This window comes from Myodes glareolus, chromosome 2 (genome assembly GCF_982192425.1).
Source record: "Myodes glareolus chromosome 2, mMyoGla1.1, whole genome shotgun sequence".
NCBI classification, from domain to species: Eukaryota; Metazoa; Chordata; class Mammalia; order Rodentia; family Cricetidae; genus Myodes; species Myodes glareolus.
In genome coordinates, this window is record NC_142027.1 from 130371396 (window position 1) to 130397204 (window position 25809).

At 48.3% G+C, this 25809-nt stretch overlaps 1 protein-coding gene across 1 annotated transcript in view; it reads right to left on the reverse strand.

The window, feature by feature from the left end:
- Nucleotides 1-25809, reverse strand: part of Myo18b (myosin XVIIIB) — a 201965-nt gene that overhangs the window by 7984 nt on the left and 168172 nt on the right. The window contains exons 40-41 of the mRNA XM_087898172.1: nt 24877-24921; nt 23566-23703 (exon numbers count right to left, since the gene is read on the reverse strand). Coding sequence (XP_087754298.1) covers nt 23566-23703; nt 24877-24921 — 183 coding nt within the window. The remainder of the gene's footprint in view (nt 1-23565; nt 23704-24876; nt 24922-25809) is intronic.

Sequence of the window (25809 nt, forward strand, 5' to 3'; positions counted from 1 at the left end):
GTGAGGACAAGATGGGGGGATGGAGAATTACAGGAGGTACTGTTTTTTTTTTCATCTCTGGGAAAGCAAGGCAGGGGCAGGATGGGAGGCAGTATCAGCCAGGAACTCAGACGGGGGTCTGCAGTTGTGTGTGTCTATGCAAGGTGCAGGTGTCCTGGGCTGGTGGCCCTGACGGCTACAAGTGTGGCTTGGCTACATGAACAGGATCCAGGACTGAGCCCCACCTTCCTGGGAAGGTCTGATGCCTCTGAAGGATCAACAGAGACACAAACCACAATACGTGGATTCCTGGGGGAATCGCAGAGGATGGGGGTGTTGAGTGAGAAGTAGAGAACTCCTCCTCAGCTCCACTGCACAGAACCCACGCCCCTCACTCCCATTGCTCTCAGTCTTCCCTGTTGCTGTCTGCATCAGCTGTCTGTGCATGAAGTTTCTGTATCCACATTCTGTACATACACTGTGGGATTTATCAGTCCAGACATCCTCTGGGCTTTGGGGAAGAATTCTGGCTCTGCCACTTGAGGCTGGCACATTCTGTCCTGGTTTGACAACCTTCAAGTATTGCCTATGTTCAGGTACCCAGGCCTGGGACACTCAGTCTTGCCTTTCAGGTGTCCTTCAGGGTGGCCTGGCTGGAATGCCCTTGTCAGCCTCCCGTGAGAGAGGCATGGCAGACAGTAAAGATGCCCACCTGACTCTCAGCCCTGGCCAAGGAGATGCTACAGCATGGAGGGCTCGCGGAGTGGCTGCGACAATGAATGCCAGCGATGGGGTTAGTCTCTGAAGAGAGGCTCCTGAGACATGCGGGGACTTCTGCAGCCTATCCCTTAGTCACTCCAAAGAACAGGCTCTGAGGTGGCTCAAATACAAAGATGGTGAATGATCACAGCCATGACAGCTTCATGGACATCTGTGCTGTGCCCTGTGCTGGGATCAGGGAAGAAAACAGGCTGGTGTCTCTCCCGCTCCTTGGCAACCGTGAGAGGTAGGAATTATGATCTCCAGGTAGAACAAGGGGCAGGGAACATTCCTATGGAACAGAAAGGAGGTAACTGAAGTAGGGTCCCTTGGAGGTGAGCCAATAGAAAGCAATGTTCTTGTCTCTGTGGCCTTCTGCAGGACTCTGTGGTCAGTACAGAGCTAACACAAGCTAACAGAGCTTGGTGACCGGGGGACCTTGTCTGGGGCTGTCCTGAATGACACTGCCATTGGGAGTGCTGCCTTACATTCTCCAGGCCAGAATTTCCTCAGCTGGGAACTAGCGGAGTTACATCCACCTCCCAGTGTTACAGAGAGGAAAGTTAGAAGTATCTGTTATATTCAGCACCACTGCCCAGATTAATGTACTAGTCCACAGCAGATGCTCAGTAGATACATACGGAGTGAGGTAGGGGAGCCCCAGTATTCAGAAACCCCATGAACATATACTGGATCCAGAAGGGTAGTCTTCAGTCCTACTGGCACACAGTAGGTGCTCAACTCAACTGTGTTCAGCTACTAGCGATGCTCCAGTGCTTATCACATAGTAGGAATCCAATAAATGCTGGTAGTGAAGCTACAGGAATGTTATACAGGACACTGTGTGTGCTGGTGAGGATCCATAGGAGCGCTATACAGGACACTGTGTGTGCTGGTGAGGATCCATAGGAACATTATACAGGACACTCTGTGTGCTGGTGAGGATCCATAGGAACACTATGCAGGACACTCTGTGTGCTGGTTGCTGATGTTGCAGATGACTGTTAGGTACAGTAGGATATACAATCTTTGAAATATTGCAATTTGCAAGGTTAGGAAAATGAGTAACAGTGGGTTCAAATCCTGGCTCTTCCTCTTACTTCTGAGAAGGTGCCTTAAGTCTCAGGGTCGTGTTAGGAGTGAGAGACGATCTGTTCTTGCTGGTCAGCCTCCATCTATGCCAGAGCCTCAGAGCAGGCAACACATCCTATACCTTTACCACATGTACAGCTGACCCGGGCCTTCGGCAGGTTCTGTGTCTGTGGACTCAGCCAGACAAAACTATTTTAAAAATAACCATGACAGCACCAAACTTGCACAGATAGACTTTCTGTCATTGTCCTTAAACAATACAAAGATCCAACTGCTCTTTAGGTTGGTGAGGGCAGAGTGTTGGATTATAAAGTGACAGGGCATGAGGGGTTCGTGGGGTCTGTGCAAATCCAGACTGTAACACAAATGTGCATATCTGTGGGGGCTTCAGAAACCAAGTCCCCTCACATACCTGGGTGAGTGTATGCTGATTAGCTTCAAAGTGTCTTTCTGGTGTGGGAGAATTGTCTGTATTCTGTCAATCATGTTTTAAATAAGTGCTGATTTGGCCAGGCAGGAAGTATAGGTGGGTCAACCAGGCAGGAAGTAGAGGTGGGGCAATGAGAACAGGAGTATTCTGGGAAGGAGGAAGCCCATTCATCCCTAGTTCTGCCAAGATTACCAAAGAAGCAAGATGTGAGCTGCCCTGCTGAAAAAGGTACCGAGCCATGCAGCTAGCATAGATAAGAATAATGGGTTAACATAAGCTGTAAGAGCTAATAAGAAGACTGAGCTAATGAGCCAATCAGTTTATAATTAATGCAGACTCTCTGTGTGATTTTCTTTGGGACCTAACAACTGTGGCGACCTGGTGGGAGGACAGAAACCCCCAGCAGCAGGACCTCATGTTACGTTGTTCTTCATTAATCTGATCTATTTTAGTATCGTAACACCTGCCTGCTTGTTTGTCCTTGAAAGCTCTGGCATCGGGGCTGAGGAAGATCCAGGCTGAGCACAGACATTAAAGAATAAACAAGACCCATCCTGGAAGAAGAGGAGAGGTGACTTTTGGCTATGGTTCATGCTCAGAAGAAGCCAGCCACAGAGAAGGGATCACCTAAGGGGCATAGCCTTCCCCTGCCAGGTTGTCTCATGGGTGTGTCTCCTGTGTTTTTATTCTGGGTTTGGCCACCGCAGCTGGGCTCCAGGGACATCAGCTGCAGCTGGTGAAACCTCTGGCCACTTCTCCCAGATCAGTGTCACTGCCCTACCTTACACACAGGAAATCTGGGGCTGGCTGCGGTGAAACCATTGCTCATGGTCTTCCTGTAAAGTGGGTTAGGACCTGGATCAGGACCCTTGGTAGCAAGACAGCATTCACTCCTTGCTCTTTCCAGGTCCCAAGCCCTGAAGGCTGAGGGATGGGGAGGGCCCTTAGCTAAGTGAAGTTTTGTTCTGTTTTGCACATATTTTCTAGAAGTCCATCACGATACACTGAGTGAGAAAGGTCAGGTCCAACTCACAGGCCTTGGGAGCTGGCATCAGACACAACTACACTGTAGCATTTACAATTCCTGCCTCAGCGTCCAGCTAGAGCCAGAGCCAATTGTAGCTGCAGGAGACTCCATGCAGAGGCAATGACACTATGAATCACCCCAGGGGTGAGCTGTCACCCCCATTCTGTACCCACACCCTGAGACTGTAGAGCAAATAAAAAAGATAGTGCTGTTCTTTAACACTGGTGAGGTCTGGGAGGAGGAATCAGTTCCCCCTGAAGATGGCCCAGTGGCACAAGAGCCAAATCCAAGAGGCAAATGCTGAAGACTGGCATGGTGCCTGGGGCTGTGCACAGGGCACACGTCCCTCAGCTGCATTGGCACTACACTCCCCTGCAGCATATGCCTTTGTCATCCATGAGGCTCGGAAACAGGAAGCCGAAAAACACATGATAAATGGAAGAATGTGGGCTTAGCTCCTAGTCACTCTGCTGCCTTACCGCTTATTGTCCCATTTTATACATGAGAAAGTTGAGGCTCAGAGGGGCCAAAACACTTGCTGAGGAAGCAGCTGAGCTGAGATCCTGGTCTGGTCTGCCTGTCTCAAGACTGGGTTGACGTACAGAAGTGGAAGACAGGCTACCTTTGCCCTTGGAGTGAAAATCTTTGGTACAAATTTGGGATGCATTCATGAAGGAGGGCTTGCTGTGCAAGACGTTCTGGGTAAAATGTGAAGCTTTCAGAATGAATGCAGCAAGGGTTTGGCAAGGGAGCCTGCTATTTGTACTGAGCCTGGAGCACAGACTTTCTGGAGGTGGGGATGAGTCAGGCTTTGGAGGAGGGGAGGCAAACAGTGGTGTTGATGGTTGGAAGAGTAAGTGTCTGCAGGAGGGAAGGTCCCACCCACCAGTTATTAGCCGATTCCATCTGCAGAACTCTCTGAGGCAATGACTACTACCTACACATGCAGGCAAGGAAGTGGGGTTCAGCGAGGACAGTAGGCTGAGAGGGAAGGTGTGAAGTAAGGAGGACCAGGGGTGGCAGGGTCCGACGGATGAAGTCAGCAGGAGGCTGTCCTGTGTGCACTCACTCCTGACCTGTCAGTGTGGACACTGGAGTGACACAGGCATGACACGGGGGGCAGGATGACTGGCAGCCTCGTTTGCAGTTCCTTCTGCTGCTTCGATAGATGCCAGCCTGATGGGCTGCCTCAGGGGACCCCACCCACAGATCTTCCACAGGGCGGCAGGGCATCCCAAGCTTTGCCCATGCCAGCCTCAGAGGTACTAGGAGTGTGGCGGGGGTAGTAGGGGAGGACTGTCAGGTTAACTGGAGACTGGGATGGGTAGAGACGAATGTAGGGAGTGGAAAAAGCCTAAATTGGGGATCAAAACCCAGATAAACAGTGGGGCTCAGTCTGTGACCTATAGCACAACACAGAAGTCAAAGCCTACTGGGACTTGTGATGGATTTTGCAGTAACGAGGGGATTCTGAAGATCCAGACACATGGAAATGGTGAATCAGAGGAGATTGGAGGGCCTTGATTTGAGCACTGCAGACTGTACACACATTGAATTGTGTACTGCACTCTAAAAATGTGGGCAAAGGCTGTGTCAATGAAAAAGAATCATTCCTAGAAACTTGACTCCCAAAAATCCATTTCAATGAAGGAGGCAGAGGGTAAGGGACTGAGTGTAGGGCTAGGACAAACAGATGGGCACATAATGGGGGATCCGGTGGGGACAACTGGTCAGGAAGCCCCAGACTTCTCCAACACAGACAACCAAAGTCAATAAGTGTTCCCTCAAAAGATCCTTCTTTTTAAAACCTAGTGATATGAGACTGTTTGGGGACAACTGGGTGAAATGCATATTGAGATCTGAGATGATACTATGTGTTTGCTAATGTCTGTATTCCTGGGATCACCATGAGGGGGAGGGTGCTTTTAAAAATCCTATATTTTTACGACCCTTCAATGATCTGTCCCACTGAGAAGGCCTTGGTTCTGAGGCGAGGCTGGCTCCCAAGGGCCTTCCTTCTCCTCCCGCCCCACACATGCACACATATGCACACACACACACACGCGCACACACACACACACACACACACACACACACAATGCAACCCCACCAATCCATATTATAGTTTCATGTTTACTCATGTATGTTTTCCCCAAACAAGGAGTTTCTTAACTACACACATCTTTCCTTTATGAAGTCCCCAAACCAAGAAGAGGATCCTGAAGGGACTCACGGACTGGAGGTCATGCGAGAGCTGAGGAGTGTACTGTGTGTGGGGGAGGGGGGGACAGCTGTGTCTGTCTCACCTAGGATGTTTAATTCAGACCCCAGTCAACCAAAGCCATTTCCTGTGACTTAAAAAGCTTTCAAACCTGCTTGTTAGTATAGTGGTGAGAAAAAAAAAAGCTTAAACCAACTTTGAAGATGTAGTCTAGAATACATTCTCCAAGAGCGTGGCCTCACCCCTATAGGATGATATCCATATCCAGATATCAGATCAGTGATGGGCTGCAATCTTCCCTCCTGGAAGTCCTCCATCCTGCCCCTGGACAAAGAACAGGAGGGACCTTTCCAGCCTTGCACTGGAAGAGAGTATACACTGGTTCTATTGGTGAGTCTTTTGAACATATTCTCCCCTAGGCTTTGAAAGACATGAGGCGTGATTCAAGTCTCTAGCTGGATTATGGATTTATATGGACCGGCATTCCTTAAGCAAATCTTCAGCAACTGTCGTTTCTCAGACTTAGACTTCAACTGCTGAGTCAAGCTGTAGACTTATTCATGAAAGCACTCAGTTTCCTCTGACAGTGTAGTTCTAAGTGAATGGAAATTATTTATTCATCTACCCATCCATCCATCTGTCTGTCTATCCTTCCATCCACCCATCTATCCATCTATCCAATCATCTGTTCATCACCCATCTATCCACCTTCCTACCCAACCATCCACCCACCCATCCATCCATCAATCCATCCATCCATCCATCCATCCATCCATCCATCCATCATCCTTCTACCCATTCACTCATCCATCCACCCATCCATCCATCCACCCATCTATCCATCCATCCATCTATCCAATGATCTGTTCATCACCCGTCTATCCACCTTTCTGCCCATCCATCCATCCACCCATCCATCATCCATCTATCCATCCAACCATCTATTCATCCATCCACCCATCCACTCGTCCATCCATCCATCTATCCATTCATTCATCCAATCATCTGTTTATCATCCATCTATCCACCTTCCTGCCCATCATCCATTCATCCATTCCTCCATTCCTCTGCTCAATCATTCATCTGTCTTTATATCCATCCTTCTATCTGGTGAGAACCATTTACTTAGTGCTTTCGTACTGCAGGCTGTGAGTAGAAGTTGAATAAGCAATCACTCCAAGGAGCTGACAATCTAGAAGAGGAGGGAACGTCACCAAGCTGTGACTAGGGGCAGATGAGAGAACCTGGTTTGCATAAAAACAAAACAAAACAAAAATCTATTGACTTAGCAGAAGAAGTTTGAAAGTCTAAAAGAACGTAGATGGGGTGGACCAGGCCACACCAAATCCTTACTTAAGAACATCATACAAGCTGAATCCGGATTTAAAGAATTTCAGAGAAACAGCAAGGCATCCAGGAACCGAAGACGGATTCTAAAAGAGACGGTGACACACTGAGGGTGAACAGTGGTGTGTGGGACTCTCCTTGAAAGTCGGCTGCTGATTTTGAAGAACCTGGTGGGCTCAGACTTTCCAGGCAGACACTAGGCCACAGGCTGTACTTGCTCAAGAAGTGCTACAGGTGCAGTAGCATGGTTCCTGTAAGTGACGTGGGTGCACGAGGTCGTGCGGTACCTGACAGATGATGCTGGCACAATGTGGAGAATACAATTTCTCTAGAGTCTGTGTGTATCTCTCTACATCCTAGACCTGCTTCCAGTGTAGCGAGCAGCAAATCTTAATCCCGACCTCACACTGCAGGCTCCAAGTACTGTATAATTAGACAGAAGTCTACAGTGCCCTCAGAATGTGAAGGAATAGGCTCATGGTTTCAAAAGTGGCAGGCCTTTCTTTGGCAGGACACGAAAATACTAAATATGAAGGGGAAATTATAAGTTGGGTCACAGTGCAGTATTAAATATAAAGGAGAGATTATTGACTGGGTGACAGTGCACCTGAAAGCCCTTTACCAAAATAACAGTTGATTGACTGTAATAGGCCGGCCTCTGATGGAGAGGGGATCCATTTCCCGACAGAGAATGTGTGTCTGGAATAGGCAGATTTACTGGATCACTAACAACACAGAACTGGAGAGGGGGTGTGGAGGGGAAGTGCAAAGAAAAGACTGAAGCGTCTTTGTGAAGGAACACCTTGGCTGCAGACAAAGGCAGAGAGGCAGGAAACAGACTGAAGCTGATACGTGTCTCTAGTCATTTCTACTAGAATAGCTAATAGTCAAAGATGGCAAGAGGAGGTTCCTACGGTGTATGACACCAATGACTCTGTGTCACCACTTGGCTGGAACTGACAAGAACTGCAGTGTTCCTGGGGGCCCTGGGCTGCGCCCATCACAGAACCACATCGCCCTGCAGCAGAGCGCATGCGCCCAGTTGTTCACTGCAGCAGCGCCTCTCACGGCAGTGCTCAACTAGAAAGAACCTAAACACTCACAGATGTTCCAGAGAAACCTGTTTGCCATGCTAGCTGACCAGAAAGTCGAAGAAGAAGCAGAGAGACTGAATGAAGGCCACACAAGTGCTGGCTGAAGACCAGGAGAGACCTGGAGGCCACCACAGCAAGACAGGATTCCCACACTGGAGACAAGTGTGTGTGGGGGGTTGTGTTAGGCCAAACAAAGGTGGGCTGTGACCAGCGAGGTTGCTCTGGCCTTTGACCCATAAGCATGTGCAATATCTGTGAGGAAACCAGCCTCCATGTCACAGCTGTGGGAGAGCCAGCCTCCCTGTCACAGCTGTGGGAGAGCCAGCCTCCCTGTCACAGCTGTTGGGGCCAACATCACAGCTGTTGGGAGCACTCAGCTGACAATTGAACTAACTTTATCAAAATGAACCACTCCCAGTGCAAGGAGGAAAACCACATGACAGGAAGGTGGTGGTGATGTCTCAGATGGTCCTGAAACAAGAATAACAAAATTACTACTTATTCACAGAGGGACACTGCAGGGTAAACTTCCTTCTGGTGGAAGGGGTGCCGTCATGTGGGTCCTAAGATGTCTGTCAGTGTCTCCCACCTCTACATACTAGAGACAAGTAGCGACCATCCCCACATGGCCAGCTTTGTCTCCGGGAAGAGATGCAGATTTCCTGGGAATGTTGCCATAATGTTATCTAGCCCTAAGCCTGATGACAGCAGCCGGGATGTGACAGGTTGTCACCATGTACAACACTGCTGACCAACCCCACAGGCTAAACACTAACACGGAAGGGCGGAAGTCTGGTGCAGGAAGCACACACGCCAGGAACTTCCATCAAGTTCAAAGTCATGCCTGTGTGATAGAGGCATCAGAAGCCATCACTAGGAGGTCATCTCTGCAGAAGGAGGAGGCCAGGACTTGAATGAGCCAAGGAGGTTTGAGGGGCACCGGTGTTGCCTAATTCTAACTTACTTGACAGGCTTTGATCAGTTTTTGAATATTTTGTCAAGTTGTACCTGCTTGCATTTGATAGTATTTTATAACATTTCAATTATAAGTTTATTTAACAATCAGACTCCAAAAGGAGGTTCTGATCATTAATCACTAACAATTGATTCCTATGGTTTAGTATAAGTTGGAAGTTCATTTAGGTGAGGCTCAGATTTATGTGTGTGTGTGTGTGTGTGTGTGTGTGTGTGTGTGTGTGTGTGTGACTCAACCTAGAACTCACTAACTAGGCTAGTATGGCTGGCCATGAGCCCCAGCCACCCACTGTCACCTCTTCTCCAGTGCCAGGGTTACACGTGCATGCCACTACACTCGACAGTTTTTATGTGTGTTCTGGGGATAGAACTCAAATTCTTACGCTTGCAGGGCAAGCGGCCCATTGACTGAGCCACCTCCCCAAATCTGTCATGCAGTTTTGCATGTGTGTGGATGCACATGTGTGCAGATGTGTAAACACATGCTGTGGTCTAAGACTGACAGCAAGTGAAGTCTCCTAGAGTCTCTCCATTCAGACATTGAGTCCAGCTCTCTCTGAACCCAGGGTTTGTCTGTTTGCTCCCCTGTCTCCACCTCCTGAGTTGGCCACCACACCTGCCTGACTTCTCTGTGGGGAAGCACTTTACCCATTCAACTGTGTCCCTAGCCCTACGTTTCCCATTTTCTGAAAGTTTCAAGGTCCCCACCAGCTAGAACGCAGGCTTGCAGACTAGACAGAGCCCTCCCCTGTGAAATCCCTTCAGGAGTGGCATGGGTCTTCTGGGATTACACAGTGAGCACCGTGTCCTGGATGATTGCCTTGGTCTCTCTTGCTGGTGCTCTGTCCACAGCAAGGGACAAGGGTTTACACTGAGCATTCCCCTCTAGTCTCAGCACCTTCCCCGATGCCCCCAGTACCAATGGGTCTGTAAAGACCCTCCAGGCCCTAGATAGACATGCAACCTCTTCGCGAGAGGTCCGATCACTAAGGATATTCAGAGTGTATTAAATCGTCTGGGCTTCGGTTCTAGGAATACAGAGAGGGTAAGTACTGAGCTGGGGAACTAGGATAGGCAGAGACGACTAAAGCCTTCTAAGACCCATCCATTTACATATCTATAATTAATGAGCTAATTACAAATGAGTCTTATCTAATCATGGAAACAGCCCTCCTGACAGGTCCTTGGCTTTAGTCTGGGGCAGAGTAATTACATTTCCTTGAGTAATACAACTTTACTTAACAAACAATACCCTGTAATTTAGATTTTTATTAATTCAAGGCAGACAAACAAAATAAAAACAAATGGGGCAGGGTGGGGTGGTAGTGCTGGCATCTAACTAGATTATTTTTTTTTAAATAAAAAAAAAAAGTCAAGAGTATGGGCAGACTGTTTATAGAAAGCAGCCCCGCCCAGGGGAGGAGTAAAGTTGCAATGCCATCTTTTAGCCAGACTAAGGCAATCCATTCAGTAAGCACAGCAGTAATTAGAGGGGATCACATAGCAATTAAGAGCTCCATGGTTGTGTGAGGTAGAACCCTTCATATAGTGACCACCACCAGCCCACCATGCTGGGACCCGTCCATAGGAGTGAGCCCAGGGAGAACCCCAAATGCCCCAATGTTGATTATGGACTGACCTCAGGACGTCAGCAATGACCATGTGCTGACTGACATGACACCAATATGGACCATGGATGACTGACAGGTCACCAGTGCTGACTATGAATGACTGACAGGTCACCAGCACTGACTATGAATGACTGACAGGCTACCAGTAGTGACTATGGATGATTGACAGATCCCAGTACTGACTGTGGATGATTGACAGGTCACCAGCGCTGACTGTGGATGACTGATAGACAGGTCACCAGTGCTGACTGTGGATGACTGACAGGTCACCAGCACTGATGATAGATGACTGACAGGTCACCAGCGCTGACTGTGGATGACTGACAGGTTACCAGCGCTGACTGTGGATGACTGACAGGTCACCAGCGCTGACTGTGGATGACTGACAGGTCACCAGTGCTGACTGTGGATGACTGACAGGTCACCAGCGCTGACTATGGATGACTGACAGGTCACCAGCACTGACTATAGATGACTGTCAGGTCACTAGTGCTGACTGACTATGAATGACTGACAGGTCACCAGTGCTGACTGTGGATGACTGACAGGTCACCAGCGCTGACTGTGGATGACTGACAGGTCACCAGCGCTGACTGTGGATGACTGACAGGTCACCAGCGCTGACTGTGGATGACTGACAGGTCACCAGCGCTGACTGTGGATGACTGACAGGTCACCAGCGCTGACTGTGGATGACTGACAGGTCACCAGTGCTGACTGTGAATGACTGACAGGTCACCAGCACTGACTGTGAATGACTGACAGGCTACCAGTAGTGACTATGGATGATTGACAGGTCCCAGTTCTGACTGTGGATGACTGACAGGTCCCAGTACTGACTGTGGATGACTGACAGGTCACCAGTGCTGACCATGAATGACTGACAGGTCCCAGTACTGACTGTGGATGATTGACAGGTCACCAAGGCTGACCATGGATAACTGACAGGTCACCAGCACTGACTATGGATGACTGTCAGGTCACTAGTGCTGACTGACTATGGATGACTGACAGGTCACCAGCACTGACTATAGATGACTGTCAGGTCACTAGTGCTGACTGACTATGAATGACTGACAGGTCACCAGGGCTGACTGTGGATGACTGACAGATCACCAGCGCTGACTATGGATGACTGACAGGTCACCAGAACCTAACGAAGAATGAAGGGGAAGTCTCTGACTGGGAAGGTCTTTGAGGTCACCAAATAGGGATACAAACATTCCAAGTCCTCCATTTTGTCTGTTCCCACAAACCACCCCCGTACCATGGAAACATTGTTTTCCTCTCTCAGGCCCATTGTTTGGCTTCAGGTAAAGTAACCAGTGTTCTCTGTGGGTATCCTTGCTCTCCTAGAGTCCCCACAGTTTATGAGGACTTACACAGCCCCCCACCATCAGGTCAGAACACTGATGCCTAAGGTGGGGGGGAGGGGCTTCTGTTACTTTTGTCCTTCCTGCCTGTCTCCCTGCACTCTGAACCCTGGCAGAGAGAGAGCAAGAGCGAGAGAGAGAGCGAGAGAGAGCAAGAGAGAGAGAGAGAGAGAGAGAGAGAGAGAGAGAGAGAGAGACTCTTTAAAGCTGGCCTTAGATTGGTACAACATGCACTTGAGAGTCTGGCTCAGGAGCCAGCAGGGAGCCAGGTCCTGTGACTACTGAGCTCAGGGACTCAGCCATGCTCGAGGCTCCGCCTCTCCTTTAGAAAGGACAATACATTTTTCCTTTTTGCTTGAGTAACTGGAACCTCTTTGCACATCACGTATATTTCCACCAGAAAGCCTTGCCCAGGACTCCAGGCAGAGCCACAAATGTTTTTTTTTAAATCTTCACTTAGCTAGATGTTCCCAAATAAACTAAGCCCATTATAGTTCAAACAGAGTTCGCCAATGCCCCGTTTCCCTACTGAGAGAGATGGGGTACCACTATATGTCTAGCCCTGACCTCCTGCTCCAGGAACCCCTGGCTCAGACTGGGATGAAGACCACAGGCTGGGGACAGTTTTTGGTTGTGATTGCCAGCATGGTGCCAGGCCTCACGTGGCCAAGCCATGGCTGTTCATACTTCAGTATGCAGACAGTCTGTGAATCCCACCAATAGTGAGGTCAGGGATGGAAAACAGGACCGAGCTGACCAATCAGGCAGCAACTGACAGAAACCATAGCAGAAGTCAGTCGGGCTGGGTAGACACCCCGTAGATAAAGCACTTGCCGCCTGCCCAAGGGTGAAGACTCCAGAGTGGATCCCCAGGACCCATGAAAAGCCAGAGGAGACAGGTGTGTCTGTAATCCCAACACTCCGGCAGCAAGAGGGGAGGCCGAGATAGAACCCTTCCCAGAAGCCCAAGGCTCAGCTAGCCTGGCGCACATCTGTGAATAGTAAGACCTTGTTTCACATGGAAGGCAAGAACCAACACTGGAGCTTGTCCCCTGACTCCCACATGTGCACCATGGTACACACATGCCTACCTACCCCCTGCAAAAGAAAAATCAGATCTATCAGCCCTTCCTCCACCCTTCTGTGAATTCCTTGCCTGCCTCAGTTTACCTATCGTCAGGCTTCCTACCTGCTTTTTGCTCCAGCACACACTAGGGGGGCTGAACCCTAGACCTTCAGCCCTACAACATAGTCCATCTGTTATTTTCCACAGTGCTTGCTCTGTGACAGGACTTAGCAGGTCCTGCATGCCCTTGGCTCTGGAGATCAGCATCATGCTTTTAAGTGACCAGTGAGGGACCTTCAGATATCTGCTCCCCAGGCACTTCCCCGTTCGGTGGCTATTTTTTAAGCATTGATTATGAGCCAGACACTATACTATATGGTGAAACCCAGAGGAACAAAGAAAGGCTGAGAGCCTTTGGGGTTCAGAGTCCAGTGGCAGGCCAGCACCATCCAGAGCTCATCTGCATGGTAGAGCGAGTGCCGGAACTGGTTGAGGGACATTTGGGAGGCACAGTGGAGGAGCATCTGGCTCGCCAAGGACTCAGAGGTGACTTCCAAGGCAGGGGATATATGAGCTGAGTCATGAGGTGGAAAAAGAAAAGATAATCAAGAAACATGGGCAGTGTGACCACACCAGAGCAAAGACAGCCAGAGAGCAAACAGGAACCAAGCAGCAGGCATGAGAAAAGCCGCAAGTCACAAGGGAAAAAGAGAGAAGCTGATACCACAGTCAGAGGCAAGGGTTCCCTGGAGGGCACCATCAGCTAACTTACACATTTGAACGCTACTCCATAGGGCATATGTCAAGGCAGCTGATCATAAGTCAACAGTGGTCAAGGCTGTGATTTAGTAAATCTTTATTGACAAAAACAAGATGAAGGCCAGATTTGGCCTGTGCCGTGGAAACCAGATTACCATTGTGGAGGGACCACACAGGCTGAAGTACAGAGGGGGGGATAGAGGAGGGGCTGGTTGCAAAGACTTTGCCAGGGTCTAGGAAAGGAATGACAATCACGGATGTCAGGTGTTGGGGTAGCTGTGAGTGCAAGGGACCAGCTGAGACGGGGACAAGAAGCTGAGCTGAGTCAAGGGCTACAGCCGGAGCGACCTGACGACTGGCAGAACCCCCGCGGCATGGGTGACGCAGGCGGGTGGGAGGGACAACTGCCATCAGCACACTTAGGGGACAGCAGGTGTGAGATACACACTCCTGAAAGACTAGGGTACTCCAGCTAAAGGAGTTCAAAGTCTGGGGTAACACAAGAGCCGCTGTGCTAGACTTGAACACTTTTGTAGCCGGGGAGTCAAAAGTCACAAGAGAATGAACGGCTGTCCAGGTAAGGAGAGAGAAGCAGCCACGTGGATGACAGTACCTGGGCACAGCAGCATTTTGGGGGGGGGGTGGGAAGGAAGAGACCCAAAAAGGTGTTTGAGGGGAGGAGAGACATTGGCATGACTGTACACAGAGCTCTACAGAGAACTGGATCCTTCTGACACTAAAGAATCACCAAGAAAAAGACAGGGTGGGGAGTGGGACTCTACTGCACCTCTCTGGAAGCTGCTGACACAATAGGAAGTTCATGGTGGCACAGACCTTCAATCCCAGAACTGGGGAGGCAGAAGCAGACAGCTCTCTGTGAGTTCAAGGCCAGCCTGGTCTATGTAGTGAGTTCCAGGACAGCCAAGGCTACACAGAGGAAAAAAAGGAAGGAAGGAAGGAAGGAAAGAAAGAGAGAAAGAAGAAAACAAAAACAAACAAACAAAAAACAAAGGAAGAAAATTCCAATGAGGTGGTGAGGGCAGGTTTGGGATGAGGTAAGCTGAGGCACATAGATAGAGGAAGTGAAGAGGGGGCATGCAGACCTCTCTTTCAAGATGTCTGGATGTGAACAGGGGAAGAAAGGAATCAGTCAGACTGTGAAGTGATGAGCAAGACAGGAAGGAGAGGGCCCTAGAGCAGGGAGGGAGGGAAGGGAAGGGTGCAGGAGAGGGCGGGATATTGCATGGAACAGAGTGTTAACTTCTCGCCACTGAGAAGTTAACACTCTGTGCACTGTGTGCAGGTGGCTGGGGACTGTCAGCACATAACACAACCTGTGACCAAGGGGCTCTGATGGGTGTGGAGTGAGGGGCAGGAATAAAGCATTACCCTCCTTGGGAATCCCAGTACCCTAGAGACAAAAGCTAGGAAGTGAGAGAGCCACCCACTTGAACAGGTTCCAGCAGAGGACAGTCTCCGAGGGCCTGAAGCAAGTGATGGGCAGGGTAGGGGCAGCCCCCACCCCTAGTCAGCCATGGAAGCACCCCTGCCAGATGTCCTGAAGGTGTTCCTGAACCAAGTCAACTGCTGCCACCAAGACATAAGCCCACCCTCTGGGGCCGCGGAGGTAATTTAGTGTCTGCCTCCAGCAGGGCTCACATTTATCAGTGGCAGCTGCTTGGTCCCAGCTGGCCATAAGTCACAAAGCTTTGGGTGTATTTCTCTGGAGTTGACGTCCTCTTGTAAATAACATGGGAATGCTCTCAGCTCCTGGCAGAAGTCTGCCCTCTCTCTCTCTTCTGTTCTTAGAGTGACCTTTTTTCAACAAAGCTGGAAGAGTCCAAGAAGCTCATTTACAGAGTCCTGCCAAGCACAGGTGAGACAGGACCAGGTGTGCAGGAGCCCTCCCCCGTCTACAGTGGGCACGGTGCTGATTTTGTGACAGACAGCTATTCAAGTTCAAAACACAAGTGCCCTTGACCCAGGGAATCAGCACATAAGGACACAGCTTTGTTGGAGCCTGACAAGACTGTGATGAACATCTAAGAATCCCCAAAGGCTGAACTACGGCATCACAGTTAGATAAAGCCTCTTCCATGGGGATTCAAGACGACGAGATAGAGTCAAGGGCCTGTAAGGAAAGAGCCCCAGGCACACTGTGGATGAAAAATACCATAAGAAGTCACGAGGAGCACACGCCACACAGTGCATCGGTTATGCCTTCTGAAAGCTCACAAAAGCGCTCTCAGCTGAGAGTGTGGAGAGACATTTGTAAGGAAGTTTGCAGAGAAAGGCATGGAAGGGTGCCCACCAAACTGAAGAGGGATGGACCCTTTCGGGAAGAGTGAAGGTTAGGGAGTGGTAGGGGGTGTTCTTCTGTTGTATACTCAGCTTCTTAGTTTTTTAAAATATTGAGTGATTTAAGATGAACAGTCTTGCACACCCATGTGTAAAATGATTCTAAGGTGATTCATTGGTTTTATTCACAGTAAAAGGAAATTAACCCTTTATCTGATACAGATTTGATGGTATCCTTTCTTTTCTCTTCTAACTTTTTCAGACAAAATCTAATATTGCCCTTTTTGTCATAATAATAATATTTATTGCTATTCAGTTTTTTTCTAGTGGATGTTTCTTCTTAAAACTCTCGGATTAGATTCTTTAAATCCAGTCACAAATATTTATCTGAAACTGGACATAGGTTTGATTCTAGTCCCTTGTGGGGGGAGGAGTCTAAAATTCTGTGTGATTACACTGTGATATCAAAGCAAGCATTCTCCAGGAAACCATGTGGAGAAAGTCTCTGCATTGTGATAAGAGAGGACAGAGAAATAGCCAGTGTGATTAGCATATTCACCAGGTTATTAGCATATTCACCGGGTGATTAACATATCTACAAGGTGATCAGCATATTCACCAGGTGGTTAGCATATTCACTAAGTGGTTAGCATATTCACTGAGTAATTAGCATATTCATTGTTCATAGTTTTTGAAAACAGGAGTGGTGGTTAATCAAGCCCAGCTTGACAGGGTCTAAAGTTACCTGGGATACGGGTTTCTGGGCATGTCTGGGGGAGACTTTCTTGATGTGTAAAACCATCTTAATCACTCCTCAACTGAGATCCTGGACTGTAAATGAGGAAAGGATCTCAGCCCTAAGATGTATTCATCCAGAGGCTACCTCCGGGAGCTGTAGCCCCAGCATAGGTAGACAGGTAGGTAGATAGATAGACAGACATAGATAGGTAGGTAGGTAGATAGATACATAGATAGATGTAGACAGACAGACAGATGAGATAGACGAGAGACACAAGCAAATGAAAGTCCTCCTGAGCCAGCTCTTACAATCGATTTGGGAGATGAACTTCCATTGGCAGTCCTCAGTTTCTCTACCTTTATTGTGGGCACGTTGAACTAAATCATGCCAGGGTTCTCTTCCAACAATAGCTCGGCAGAATTTTCAGTTATAAATACGTTTCAAGCAATGGTTTCAAGTCAGAATGGCTGGGCTGGGAACTACGGGTGGCAACTGGGGTAGCTACAGTGTTAGTGGAAGTGGGAACCAGCACAGCCACTGGAAATCAGTGCAGAAGATTCTCACAAAGTTAGAAACGGAACTTCCATATGCCCCAGCTCTCCCACCCCTAGCCAAGCACCCAAGTAGGAGTAGACTCTCCTACTGTGGGGATGCCAGCTTAGCCATGTTCGTTGCTGCTCTATTCTTAGCAGCTGGGGAATGGAGCGAGCCTAGATATCCATCAGTAGGAGTAGGTGAGGAAGATGTGGAAATACACAGGGCACTATTACTCAGCTGTAAAGAAAAATGAAATCAAGAAATTTACAAATAAATGGATGGAACTGGAAACACTTAGAGTGAATGACATCACCCCGGACTCCAAAGTCAGACCTCGCAAGCTCCCACTCACGAGAGCTCTCCCTTTGAATTTTTCGTTTTGTATGCTTAACCTGACACACGTGGAAGCTAAGAAACCAGAAACAGGTTCCTGGGGTGGACAGCATAAGAGAGGCAGGATGGGAAAATACAGGTAAAAGGGAAGGGCAGAGGGAGAGTGAGGACAGAAAGGCTCAAGCATAGGACGGGGAAGGCTTAACCAAAATGAAGGGCGCCTGAAAAAACTGCATGGAAACCTAGGATCTTCCAGTGAAAGGAAATATTCAACCAGAGGGGACAACAGAACGCAGGTGCCTTGGAAAGAGACAGACAAAACCGCAGGGTTAAAGGTTAAACAGAGAGAGGAATATGGGAGAGAAGAGAGTGTGGGGGTGTTGGGGGAGAGGGTAAGGAAAGCTGAGGGTACATGAGGAAGCCTTGGAAATCCACAGTTTGTAAGTTAATTAAGAAAACATGATACACCACATGCACATACACACACCAGTTTAAACAGAAGCTCCCTGTACATGGGTAGATAATGTGATTTCCAGAAGACATGTGTGAAGTGGAATTTTCATAGTCAGGCATGGGACACCTCCTTAGCAGTCATTAGTCAGGGAGGTCTCAGAGGCCCCCAAGCCTGCATAAGCTATTAGCATTGCTCTTGGATGTCCATCGTAACTACAGGGTAAGACCCTGTTGCTGAGGGCACCAGTCAGTTCAGGTGCAAACCGTAGAGAAACCAGGAAACTCTCCTGTGACTAATGGTACTGTGCAGGCTGTGGGGTAGAAGAGATCTCAATGGCTTACCCATTAGCTTCCCCTGCACGCTGCAACGCTGCAGAACCAGTGCACAGTGGCTTGGTGGTTATGGGGAACCAAACACTTTCTGACTGCATGTGAGACTTGCCCCATAGGGGAGTATTCATGCCTGGAACTGTGAACTTGGTCAAAAGGCCATAACTTGGCACAGGGGGTGTCACGGGCCCTTAGGAGGGAACCTGCTGGTGTTATTCTGTGAAATGTTCACGCTGCCAAACTGCACTCTAAATATCCACATTTATACTCGAACATTTGCCTCTCGAATGCGCCTTTGGTTAGAGAAGCTTCATTTTGAAGTAGGCAGTGGTTAATGCAGAGAACTGCTCAATGCATTCCTTACAAACAACACTGAAGGCTCAGCTGTGGAAGGGTCATTCATATCAAACTCCTAACACCCAAGGCTCAGGGAAGCTCTTGGAAGGGGGGCTAGGAAGAGTCTAAGGACTTTTGAAAATGGCATGGCTGCTGCACACCAGCTCACAGCTGCTGTGGTCACCTACACATCAAAGCTGTTGAAGTTACAGCATGGGTGGAGGAGGGGCCCCTGAGCTACACCCTGTCAGAGGAGCTACTGGCAGGAGCTGATGGCTGCCGAGGGAGAGAAAGGCCCTCTCCTTTGGGGATGTGACCTAATGTAGGTTGTCCAGTCCCAGAGGATGGTCAGACGTCCATGGTCACATGGCAGAACTAACTAGATTCAGGGTTATAACAAAAACAAATAAATACAATGAAGACAAGAAGCTGGGAGCTTAGGTGGCCATTCTGGGGAGCTGGGAGGTGGTAGTGGTAGATGTATATGGTTAGTGTGTGTGTGTGTGTGTGTGTGTGTGTGTGTGTGTGTGTGTGTGTGTGTATAGTATAACATGAATAGGAATTGAATTGAATAACATAATATTAAACTTTTAAAGAATAAAATAGTAGTAAAATGATGTAGTATTTTTTAGTAGTAGTAAAAAATAAAGAAAACATTACAGCATTTCAGGACTTTGTACCTGAAGTCTGGCACCCAACAAGCCCCTACTTAAGCACTCCTGACTGTGTTGCATATTAAGTAATAATCCTTAGGCATTGTTAGCATGAATAATCGATTCTAGAATTCTCTACCAGGTGAGCAATTTGAGGTGAGGCATGGATAGACAGCGACATTGGAATATTTCACATCTAGTACAAAGCCAAGCCTTTCCTCTTGTTTGCTGTGAGACACTGAGTGAATTACTGGCCCTCTCTGATCACAGCAAATAGTAAACTATTGCAAATATAATTCATATTTCCACTCCAAACTCTGTGCTCTGGTCAGTTATTCATTTGCTTAGCAAGCATCTATGGATTATAGCTTGCAAACCAGCCCTGGGGACACAGACATAAAGGATATGGACAAGGGGTCCCTTACTGCAAATGTGCCAGCATATACACCTCCATGCTGGATAGAGCTGGCTTGACCCAGGACTAGCAGGGGTCAGAGCAGGGAGCTCAGGAGATACTGGAGGGCATTGTCTGGGGCCTCTGGAGGAGCCCTGCCTGAATGAGGGTCAGACTGGCTCACCCTCTCTGGTCCTCAGCCCATCTGTAACAGGTGAGCAGAGTTGGCCACCTCCTGGGATTCCTCAGGGCACCAGGTAGATGCTTGTGTTCTTAACACAGCACCTGGCAGAGCTCTTTCTAGATGTCAGCTCCGGAAGTCAGCTCGTTCAGTCTTCATCTTATGATACCTGACAACGGCCCTGACTTCCTCACGAGGGCACAGGAGCAGAGAAGTCAAATGACCTTCCCAACTCATGATAAAGGATTGGAATTGTGAGCTCTACCTATAGACTATGCATCGACTCCCAACCCACTCTCTCTTATGCAAATGGGAGCCAAACACCTTGGAGCAGTGATAGGTGATGCGTCCTCAGACATAGTCACCACTTTCTGACTTCTCCACCATGGACAGTGGTCTCAGTAGAAGGGAAGACGTATCCTCATCTACACAGTGGACCAGAATACTGATATAATCAGATAACCTGGTCCTTGTGAGTGGCCCACATGTCCCCATTCTAAGCACCTCAATTTAATGTTTCTTGCATCCGATATTTCAACCTGAGATATTCTTCAGGCAGTTGCCTTTGACTGAGCATGCCCCAACAAGGGTCTGCTTGACAAGGTCCACCTAGTCATCTTCCTGCTGAGACACCCCACTTCCTGGCAAAGGCGGTCAGAGCAGATTGGGCTTGTCTGGGTCTGCTCCGTATGGTGGTGGCTTTCCTATCTGTCACTCTGGTCCCTCTGCCACCACAACGGCAGTGAGTGGTTCATCCTAATTTCATATCTGCTGGACTCACTGTTTCTGACTCACAGACACTAGGCCCTGATTACACCAGGGTCACCCTTGCAAGGGAAAATAAGTGAGCACAGAGAAACAGAGCTGAAATGCAGAGAGCAAAGGACAGAGGTCACGCCACTGGGGAGGGACTGTGACATCCAATGGGGAGTTCTGCTACTGGCAACCTCACGGATTTGTGGGCATCCTATTTTGAGGTATCACCAAACGATAGGTGGAACTGCAAACTGGTGAAGCCTCTATGATTATCAGTGTGAAGAACCCTCAGAAAGCTTAAAATAAATCCACTATGTGACCCAGCCACACAAGGCCTTGGCATATGCCCAAAGGACTTTGCATCTTACTTCACAGATCCTTGCTCAACCATTGCCAAGCTCTTTGCTACTCTACTCACACTGGGGATAGAGAGAAAAACAAACTTTTCAGGTAAATGAATGGAGCTACGAAAGATCATGTAAAGAGAGGTAACCAACAAGTAACCAGACAACAAGAGATAACCAACAAGAGGTAACCAGACAAGTGTCACATGTTCTATTTCACCAGAGGACCCCAATTCCAAATCTTCAGAATATGAATGAAGATCCTGGAGTAGTTGCAGAATCCAGGAAAGTAAAACAAGACCACTGTGGGTGTGTGTGGGGGACAAGCAGAATACAAGTGATCTGAGAGAGGAAATGAGAAAAGGGGGGCTCTAATTGGGGGAGCGGAGGGAGATACATACAGAAGAAGGCGGGAGGAAGATAAAATAACAGAAGGGTTGACTGAAAAGTCATTAGGACTCAACTATGAACCTCTAAAAGTACCTATAAAGCACACAGTGAGTGACTGAATCAACTTATGCAGTTTAAATAATTTTTCATTTGAGCAAACAATGCTCTTTGAAGCCAAAGACCATCGGATACAACTTCCAACATGGGGCATAAAAGCCCCCTTTTGGGTTGTTGGTCGGGGTTATCTGAGAGACTCCCAAAGCATTGTAGACTTGCTATTACCCTTGGCTGCCTTAAGAGATATGTCCCTATTGCTGAAGACACCATGCACTTTAGACAGAACCCAGAGGATCTGAGTCAGAACTGACCTGGATGCTAGCTACAAGGACTAGCTTTCATGGTACCAGAAAGCATTATGGAAGCTTCCAAAGGAGAGAAGCAACCAACAGTCCTACCAGCTGACGCCTCTGGACGGAATCTAACAGGGAGCAGCACGGCATGATAACACTAAAGTGCAGGAGTGGCAGGTGAACCTCGGCTGTAACCAACAGCTCTCTAATTGGACTTACAGCTTGCTGAACAGAGAGAAATCATGCCTGGTACTGGAAATCCAGCCAGCTACCCAGGGCTACTGGGCATGGATCTTGGAGAAGACCCTACAACCGTCACTTTACTAACCCAGTATAAACCCTAACTACGCTCTAAGTATCTGTCCTTACACACACAGATAAGTGTAGTTCTCAGCCCTCATCAAGAAGACCTCTCTTTGTAACATATGGACACCGTTACAGAAAGTTACAACCAATCAAAATACAGAGCTATGGAACCTAATCTCAACAGTACATTGACAATACAACACCTGAACCTAACATTTGGGGATCACTGAGAAGAAGGAGCAGAGAGATTCCAAGAGCAGAGGATTGGGGAGTTCGCTGTAGGACTGTGTTTTCTAGCAATGTCAGAAGCTGCATCCACAACATACCACCAACACGACTGCCTCAACCTACACAGAGAACTGGAGGCAACTAAGGAATGTTAAGAGTCTGATAAATCATCTTTCCCAGCTGAGCATCCCATACCGAATGGTCAGCCCTGAAAATATACACATACAACTGACTTTATACAGACTGAGCCGGTTATAGAATATATTTAGAAATATGTGTGCATGCACACACACACACATACACATATGTATATAACAGGAATTAAAGAGAAAGAAAGCATAAATTTGAATGAGAACAAGGAGGGCTATACAGGAGAGTTCAGAGGGAGGAAAGGGAGGAAGGAAATGATGTAATCATATAATCACAAAATAAAATAAACAATTAAAAAGCTTTTTGTATTCTTAATTATTTGTAGGCCTGTGTATCTAAATTGTGTATGTACATTTGAGTACAGCTGCCCTAGGGGTCAGAAAAGGGCATTCAGTCCCCGGAGCTGAAGTTACAGGCAGCTCAGTGTGGATGCTGGGAACTGAGTCCTGCTGGGTCGTCCCTCCCACCCCAAGATTATAAAATCTTACATTCAAAACTTAAAAAATTTCTCCATGAGAAACACAGCTCAATAGATATTTATTTTTTATCTTGTAAAGTCTGTAGCTCACCATATCACAAGGTGTCTTCAAATTTCTCAGCTCAAGAAATCCTCCTGCCTCAACCTCCATAGCAGCTGAGATAAAGGGCACTGAACCAGTAGTGTGCTTGGCTTTAGTTCAATTTTCTTTATGACTCCACTCAAAAGCAATAACCAAAAGTGAAACAAAACCGTAACTGATCATGCTTATTTATAAACCAAAGACTCGCTCGTGTGACACCCGAGGCAGGAGCAGTGGTAAAGAATTGTTATTCCTTGTCCACACCGAACTATTCAGAATAACCGGTGCTCCATGCCTTGTGGATGTCTGTGTGGCAGCTGCATCCTTATTACTATCTGAGTTAGTGACCAGCATCAGACTCACACTTTTCAGCCCCTGAGAGGGCAAGCAACTCCCTTAAAGCAGTCACACAGCTGGGAAGGGGTGGGTTCCTTGCCCCCCCAGGTCAGTCAGGCCACAGGCCAAGGTTCTTACCTGGGACTGAGGAGAGAGCTGCTGACAGCCGACTGTCGAGAGGGGGTCCTCCCAGCATCTGTGGCTAGGGACAGGGAGCAGCTCATCCAGGACTGTAGACTACCCTCTGGCTGGGAGCTGATGACAGAGGCATTGTCCCTAGAAGCCAAAGTTAGGACGTTGATCACAGTGGCAACCACAGTAAGGACCATAACCAGACCATCACTACACACTGTGAGCCTGGGCCCTACAGAGCATTCTACAGGCGGTGCCGTAGACGGAGAGCTGGTACCGGCCTGTGAACTGGGAGGAAGCACTGGCATTTGGAGGGGCCAAGCTAGATCTTAGCCAAGATCACCAAACTGGTGCCCAATGAAGTCTTGGTGGAAAATTCACTTGCTTTCATCCCAGTACACTTAGTATTAACATAGCACTATTGGGGATGTGTGCACACACACATGAGCGCACACACACACACTGAGGTGTCAAGCTTGTCACTGAATTTTGTACCAAATGATACGTTCGTGGGATATGTAGGGGTGAAGGTCCTCAGTCCTCCCTTACCCTTTGAGGATCACCTTGGCAAGTTGGGTCTCCTCTTTACCAGGGGAGGGCCACACAGCTACTCACATGTATGTGTGCACATGCAAGCGCCTGTGGGCCCATACATGTACAAATGTGTGGTTTGTTTATGTGACACTGAATCCATCTACCACGGGACAGGGGCTTGACATTAACCCTGTGTTCAAGATGGCTTCCTAGTAGAGGAGATACATATGACTGTGAGAAGTCACGAAATGAAGGCTCCATCACCACATACAGAGAGGAGCAGAGGGCCGGCTCACAGGTTGAGAAAGGAACCCCCATTTCCTTCCTGAAGGAGAAGGGAAGTCAGGGTGGCAGATGAGCCCTGCCACTGGAAGATGATGGCATGGTGTGACTAGTGTCCACACAGGTGTGCAGGTCAGGAAAGGTCAGGACACAGACAGTAGAAAAGCAGGAACCACAGAGAATCAGAGGCCAGCATGGAGCACAGGTGCCTCTCTGAAAGGTCTGTCTGGGGCCACAGGGAGCCACTGAAGGTGTGGGAGACAGTGATATGATCACCCATGACTTCCTCTGTCTAAACGAAGTCAGGCAGGTAGACAGAGTATGCTCCCATGAGGCCCACGCTAGACCATGAACCCAGAACATGAGGCCCACGCTAGACCATGAACCCAGAACTTCACAGACATTGCAGAGAGTTCTCCATGTGGAAGCAGACGTTCTCCTTGCCAGCTGGGCACACAGAGCCAGGGCTTCCCTCCGTAAGCTACATGGGGGTTTACTTACTCCTCTTTTCTGTTGCGGCTGCCACAGTCCACGGCTGTCTGGACACTAGGAGAGATACAAGACAAGGCCTGTCATGATTGTGCAGCCAGGGCTGGGGACCTGGTCTCCAACACTGCACATGCCTGGGTTTGCATTGCATTTCCACCCTTAGTCGCTGTGTGGTTGTAGGGCACTGAGTTGTCCTCAATGAACCCTCTGCCTCCCTTTGCAAACCATTGGTGATTACTAATATATGGGAGTCTGCCTCTGTACCTATAGAGTGGGTTGTTCAGCACAGTTCCTGGGGAACAGGGGCAGCCATTATCACTACCCTTTAAAAACGCTACTGGGGTGAGGATCTAGTTAAGAGCACTGGCTACTCTTCTAGAGGACTCGGGTTCAACTTCCAGCACCCACGTGGGCGCTCACAACCATGTGCAGCAACAGTTCCAGGGATTCCAATGCTTTCTTCTTACTTCCAAAGGCACCAGGAACACATGTGGTAAACAGACATATATGTAGGCCAAACACTCAGATAGAAAAAAAACAAAATAAAACAAATTTTTGAAATGCAATTGGCATTGCTGGTATTAATCATATAGTTATTGACAAAATGTCTGGCGCTTGCCTCGTATTCTTTGGGAAGCCAACAAATCAAGACACATAGGCAGGATAGCTTCCTGAGGCATTGTGGGAAAATCCTAATCTAATTACATCAGTAGCTATTCTTGAGGGAGAAACACTATTCACACACTCTGCCCACACCACCTGCCTCTATTTTATAGATGAAGTTTTTACACTCTTATGCAAGGGCACTGAACTTCTAGCCCCAGCTCTGTGATGATCATAGGGCATGCTGATAGTCAGTTTGCCGCAGCCATCAAAAGGGGAGCAGACAAGACCAAAAGCCCCTGCATGTAAGTTGCCTTAACTCTGAGTCCTCACACTGCACCT